Genomic DNA, 6,094 nt, shown 5'->3' with positions numbered 1-6,094 from the left:
AAATACTAGAGCATTCGCCAAGGTACGGGATAGTTCTAGAAACGTGGCGTCACACTAGTCATATGACACCCTGACGCAACAATATGTATTAGACAACCGTTGAATAAAAAAACAACTTAATTTCTGACACACGTTTGTCAAGTGTGATTTTGCATGCCTATTACTACTTACAGAAAGATTTAGTTATATTGACGATTTCAATATATTAAACAAACACATCGCACACCTTTGGAAATTCTTTACATAAAAACTCAATAGATCATGTAAATAAAGAACTTGACAGTTTGATGTTGTTCTATTGACTGAAAACAGACACAATAAAGTTTTAAATTTGATATTTATTATGTAACAAATTTTTCTAAACTTTACAACAAATGAGTGTACTAAAATATTCATAAAAGAATGTTGCTGAGTGACCCAAGGTATTCATGATCATACTAACTACCATGTCACTAAATCTTCCATTATTCCATCATGGTAGGAAAATTATTTTGAAGCACTGAAGTTTTTAATAACCTTCACTAGCTGTTTGACACGGGAATATGTTACTGGTGATGCTTGGCAAGTATATTTTAATGCTTAGTGGTGGACTTGGCCATTCCCCTTCCATCTACCAAGTGTTTAAAAGTCAGTTTAGACCTATTACATGCCTTTTAGTGCACTTACCAGGTCAAGTTTCTATCTCACAACACAGTTGCTGGTCATTTTACACAGTTTATTTCGTAAGTTTAGTAATTTGAGTTGGAAAGAATAATTAAGGCTAATTCGTTATTTCACAAAGGTTATCAAGTCAAGCCTAGTTAGTCAATACAGCAGGCGATATTAGTTCTAGCACAAATGTTATGTAGCAGGTCTGACAAGTTATTTAATAAGCTTATTCAACCCTTTCATAGTCCTAATTAGTTGAAAGAGTTGAATTGGGGGAATATCTACTACACGTTGAGATATAGACGAAATTTTAGTATCTTAATTTTCAAAAGGTCGATTTTGAGGCCACGAGACAAGAATTAACATTAGCAATTGGGAATGATCAGTTAAAAGATTCTTTAATACAAAATAGTCATACATTCCTAATAAACAAAGAAAGAAAAGGATATAGAAAATTAACCCTAATTGGCTTACTAAAGACTGGGAGAAAATCAGGGATCAGTGCTTGGACCTTTGATTTTTCTTACTTACATTAATGGAGACATAACCGTTAAGTTATTAAAGTTTGCAGGTGAAAATAAACACTTGGGCATTTCTAGCAATATATAGGATGTTAAGGTATTACAGAATGACTTGTATCTTTGATTATAGTAGGTGCAAGTTAATGCATTTAGATTATCATCATTTGTTCACATTGTTAATATAGAATGGGAAACACTTAACAGTGCGACTGAAGTAAAGGATCTTGGTGGAAAATTCACTCAAGCCATTGAAGCAGTTTCTCTGTTGGTAGCAGTAAAGTTAATAGAACTTTAGGATGTACTCATAAGACCCAATGATTAGAAATCAAAAGGATACAGGATATATTTGTTATCTCCTTATCGAGGAAAGGATACTGACTTACTGGAAAGGCCGATAAGAGGTACCAGGATGATTCAAGGGTTGTCTTAAAGGGATAGGTTAAGATCTCTTAACTTATTTTCTCTTGACAAAAGAAGGGTACGAGGAGGTGATCTTACTGAAGTTTACAAGACTATCCTACGGATTGATAGGATAAAGTCCTCTAATTTCTTTGCAATATATTATGAACACAAAAATTAAGACTTGGAAAAAGGCAGGCTTAGGCTTCAGTTAAAATAGTTTAAATTTTTCAAAAGGGTGACTGACTTATGGAATGAGTTTCCATCAGCCACCACTTGATGGGAGGTTATGAGGGGATCTAATGATTTCCTGAAAATTGGTTTTAAATATTTACTTGTCAGAAGTGTGGGTGTGCAAGGAAAGCTTTGAAGGACCAAATGACTCTCTTATTGTCTGTATCTTATGTCAAACACAAAATTATGAAAGCCTAGTTTGATCATTTCATAAAATTATAGTAAGCATGATTTATCATTCCAAGGTTCTTAACAGACATCATAAAAATTTCAAAACTATTCAGTGAGTATCTTGAGTCGTGGCAAAGATTGTTTAATATATTTAACATAATGTCTCAAGTTTTTTTAGCAACATAATTTCACTGAGGTTACAGAAATTATTCAGTAGATCTCTGAAGCCATACAGTGTTTCAGCAGGACTTACAAATGATATTATAGGGGAGTTTTAACGAGACTAGATAGTCTTGTCACAAAAATGACATATTACTTCTCTCCACCCTAAAGTTAATATATCTCCTTTAGAGCTATTGTTACAACATATCTATTATGTCAGTTTGATGTACGCACACTATGATCTTGAGTCTGTTACAGTTTTAGACATGTTAAGAACCTAAATTTCAGTAGTGAAACTAAATCTATTGTCTACGTGATATATTATCTTCCATCTTGGATGTTTAATCGGATCTAAAGTAAAAGATCATCATATCATAAACATACCATATTTGTATATACTGTTCAACCCATTCTGATAGACATCAGGTTAGATGTTTCAATCCAACTCAACCACTGCCTATAGTTTTCAAGCTACTTGTAATAAAATTGAGGAGATAAATATCTGAACACAGATAATAGCCTGAAGCTTAAAAAGTTTACACAATGTTCTGTTCATTAGAAGCATATAAATACATGAACACATTCATTTAAGTGGAAACACTGACGTTTTATCTGTCTCAAATCTCTGTGAATAATTTCATACAACATCTTAAGTAGTACATATTTGACACCAAAATATTGCAAACTATTAATTGTTAAGGTATGTATGAGAATTCTTGAAATATTAGTCTTAAACTATGCATTACCTACAAACAGATTTGAACTGCATTTTCCAACTCTCCGTAACAAAACATCTACAAATATTAATTTTAATATGCAAGTTGCACGGTTGTAACGTGAAGATGCTGTGAACCCGTTTAGGCCTTGAGCTGGTGCTTGATAAAACAGTGAAAGCTCACACACGTATTATTTTCATTGAAGATATATTAAGTATGAGCATTTAATGATGACTACAGTGTACTACTGGCACACCTAAATGTAAAGTATGTTACAGCTGAAGCTTTATAACACATTGTACTTTCATAGGATCAAAAAAAAAGATATCTACAAACTAATAGCAGGAATTGGAAATTATTCTACATTATACTGTTTCTACTTCTCCATTCTACATCTAAATAAAAGAATAACTTATAGACACTAAACAATCTTTGTCATTAGTTGTAATTCACAACACATTTATTGAATACTAAAATGCTATTGTCTCACTGTTCTCAAATTAACAAGTTATAAATTTTTACTTCACATATTTATTAATTCCTTCTTATTGTACTACCACTCAGGACGTTCGTGTTTTCACCCCAATGTATGTGGTATTGTATTACTTTTTCCGACACACGTTTACATCATATTTCTATTTATGTGTGGCTACTATTCCCATACATCTGTCTCAAACCAATCAGGCAACTTTTTATCTCAAGCTACGAAGTTCTGCATAATTATCCTTTACAATATTGACTATGGTGTAACAAGACCAGTAGAGTAGTAGTAATTTAATCATATATGAGAACAGTAATTAAGAATGGAAGGATAATCTCTTGAAATTTTATAAAATGATTGTGAGTGTGATACATGGCTTCATTAAGTAAAAGATTTAATTTCAATGATCACAAACTGAAAGTATAATTAATGAACATTTTGTGTTGACTACCTTGAAGTAAGATATATGAAATTCTCTATTTTTTGTCTTTACATCTCTGTCTCTTTCAACATATAAACATTTTTGACAAAGACCCTATATAAACAGAACTACATTTCTTGTATCAGGTTTTTACAGAGAACTTCTTTTTTCACACCTCTCATAACCTCTTTGCATAATTCCAGCCTAAAACAGAAGAATTTTAAACAAATAAAATAGAACATTTACAAATTATTTTGGTGTTCTCAATGGATACAAGGGTTACACTCTTAAATTAAATTACAGACTTTAGCTTCAAACCACTAATTAAAACATTTAACTAGTTATTTGGACACAACACTTAACCCCAACAACATGCATTTATCCACAAACTTTAGCGGGAATGAAACCTTTACGTACAATAAAGTTTTCAAAGGTGCTTCTAAAAAAGAACATCGGCATTGCAAGGTTTCAAAAAAGGGATTAAAGTTAGTATAAGTCTAATATTAAGTGCAATATTTCACTATTTTATCACTTTTTGTTTCTCGAGTTCAAACCACATCTTGCTAACTGAACCTTGCCGAGGAAAGCTCCGGTACAAACATTTCAAACATAAGTTCTGATTTTAATACCAAATGATAAATCTCGTACATATTTAGAAAATGTTAGTTTTTGAGCCAAGCTAGTTAATGCATTAAAATATTAGCATAAGGTGAGAGTACTGAAAAAATATTATGTTCTGTCATTGAACAAATCTACTATAATGGAAGGAAGATAGCCCGAACATAGCAGAATAATTCTACAAAAACAATGACAGCAGTGCTGTTTCTTGGAGCTACATACTGAGCAGGTATTTCAAGCAGCACGTAAACTGAAGGCACAGCTGATCTGCCTATCACAGGCTAAGAGTAAATCCATTTTAGCCAATCAGATTGTGACAAGCTTGCAAGATTCCAACAGCAATGCCTAGTCATCAGTGTTTTATAAAATAAAAATAACATTATTATTTCAAAAAAAAAGAAGCATTTATAGTTTTGAATTTTTGTGACAAAAAAATAAAAATAAAAAAAAGCACAAAATAAAAGTAAACAAACAGGAATACTCAGTATTAAAATAATTTTACTATAACTTATTCAGTGGATCAAAGCCCTAAAAATATGATTCACCTGGTATGCTTTGAAAGTTTAAAATCACATTTGAAAAATAACATTTTAAAATGATTGCAGATGAGGCCACAATGTCCAGTTACGTTTGTTCAATTTAGTACATCTACTTACTGAACAACAGCACCAACTGGCTGCTGTGTACGATACATGTACTTATTTTCTTTTCACATACAATAGTTCTTTATGTTCATTTAACAGGTTACTTTGGCTGTTCACCCACACACCTTCAGAAAACACTGCAATAACCAAGACTGAAAATTTCGATTAACAAACAAACAAACAAAAAATAACCAAACCAAGTTAATTTTTTAGGTAAAAAATTAAGTTCAGCAATCTAAAAAGTTTGCTGCCATCAGGAGTTCAAGAGCAATTTCCGGGGCGATGGGAAACTCGGGGATCTCTGTGGAACTATTGGTATATCGAACTTTGTATGTGAAGTACTGGCAAACCTTCTGAAGTACATGTGATCTAAAAAGAAAAAATATATTACCTGACCACCAAAAAACAACACATTTTCAATATTGTAAAGTATCACTTAACTAAATTGATTATATAATCAAAAATGTTACAAACACTGTTGTTTTAAATGTTGCACAAAGTTACTTGAGAGCTATCTGAACTAGTCATCCCTAATTTAGAAGTGATAGACTAGAGGTACAGCAGCTAGTCAACCCCATCCACCACCAAATGGTGTCACATTATAATGGCAGAAAGGGTAAGCACGTTCAGTGATGGGATTTGAACTTTCAACCCGGAGATTGCAAGTCCAGCACCCTAACCACCAGGCCATACTTACTTTGAACTACAAGTTCCTTCCATAATGTTTGTACGAGTATTATATACTTACAAATTGTATTAAAACAATTTCTACATGTATGTTTGTATACATAAAATACTTACATATTGTATTAAAACAATTTCTACATGTATGTTTGTATACATAAAATGAGCATTATATACTTACATATTGTATTAAAACAATTTCTACATGTATGTTTGTATATATAAAATGAGTATTATATACTTACATATTGTATTAAAACAATTTCTACATGTATGTTTGTATATATAAAATGAGTATTATATACTTACATATTGTATTAAAACAATTTCTACATGTATGTTTGTATACATAAAATGAGTATTATATACTTAGATATTGTATTAAAACAATTTCT

General features: G+C 31.6%; 1 protein-coding gene across 2 annotated transcripts in view; it reads right to left on the bottom strand.

The window, feature by feature from the left end:
- Window positions 1–318: 318 nt before the first annotated feature.
- LOC106469809 (elongin-C) overlaps window positions 319–6,094 on the bottom strand; it is a 19,734-nt gene continuing 13,958 nt past the window's right edge. For both annotated transcript variants that reach the window (XM_013930318.2, XM_022398367.1), the window contains exon 4: window positions 319–5,384. In XM_013930318.2, the coding sequence (XP_013785772.1) occupies window positions 5,243–5,384 (142 nt within the window). In that variant the 3' untranslated portion in view covers window positions 319–5,242. The remainder of the gene's footprint in view (window positions 5,385–6,094) is intronic.

Source organism: Limulus polyphemus, unplaced genomic scaffold (assembly GCF_000517525.1).
Source record: "Limulus polyphemus unplaced genomic scaffold, Limulus_polyphemus-2.1.2 Scaffold3665, whole genome shotgun sequence".
Taxonomy (NCBI): Eukaryota; Metazoa; Arthropoda; class Merostomata; order Xiphosura; family Limulidae; genus Limulus; species Limulus polyphemus.
The sequence above is the reverse complement of the archived record's forward strand: the minus strand, read 5'-3'. Positions and strand labels throughout refer to the sequence as shown.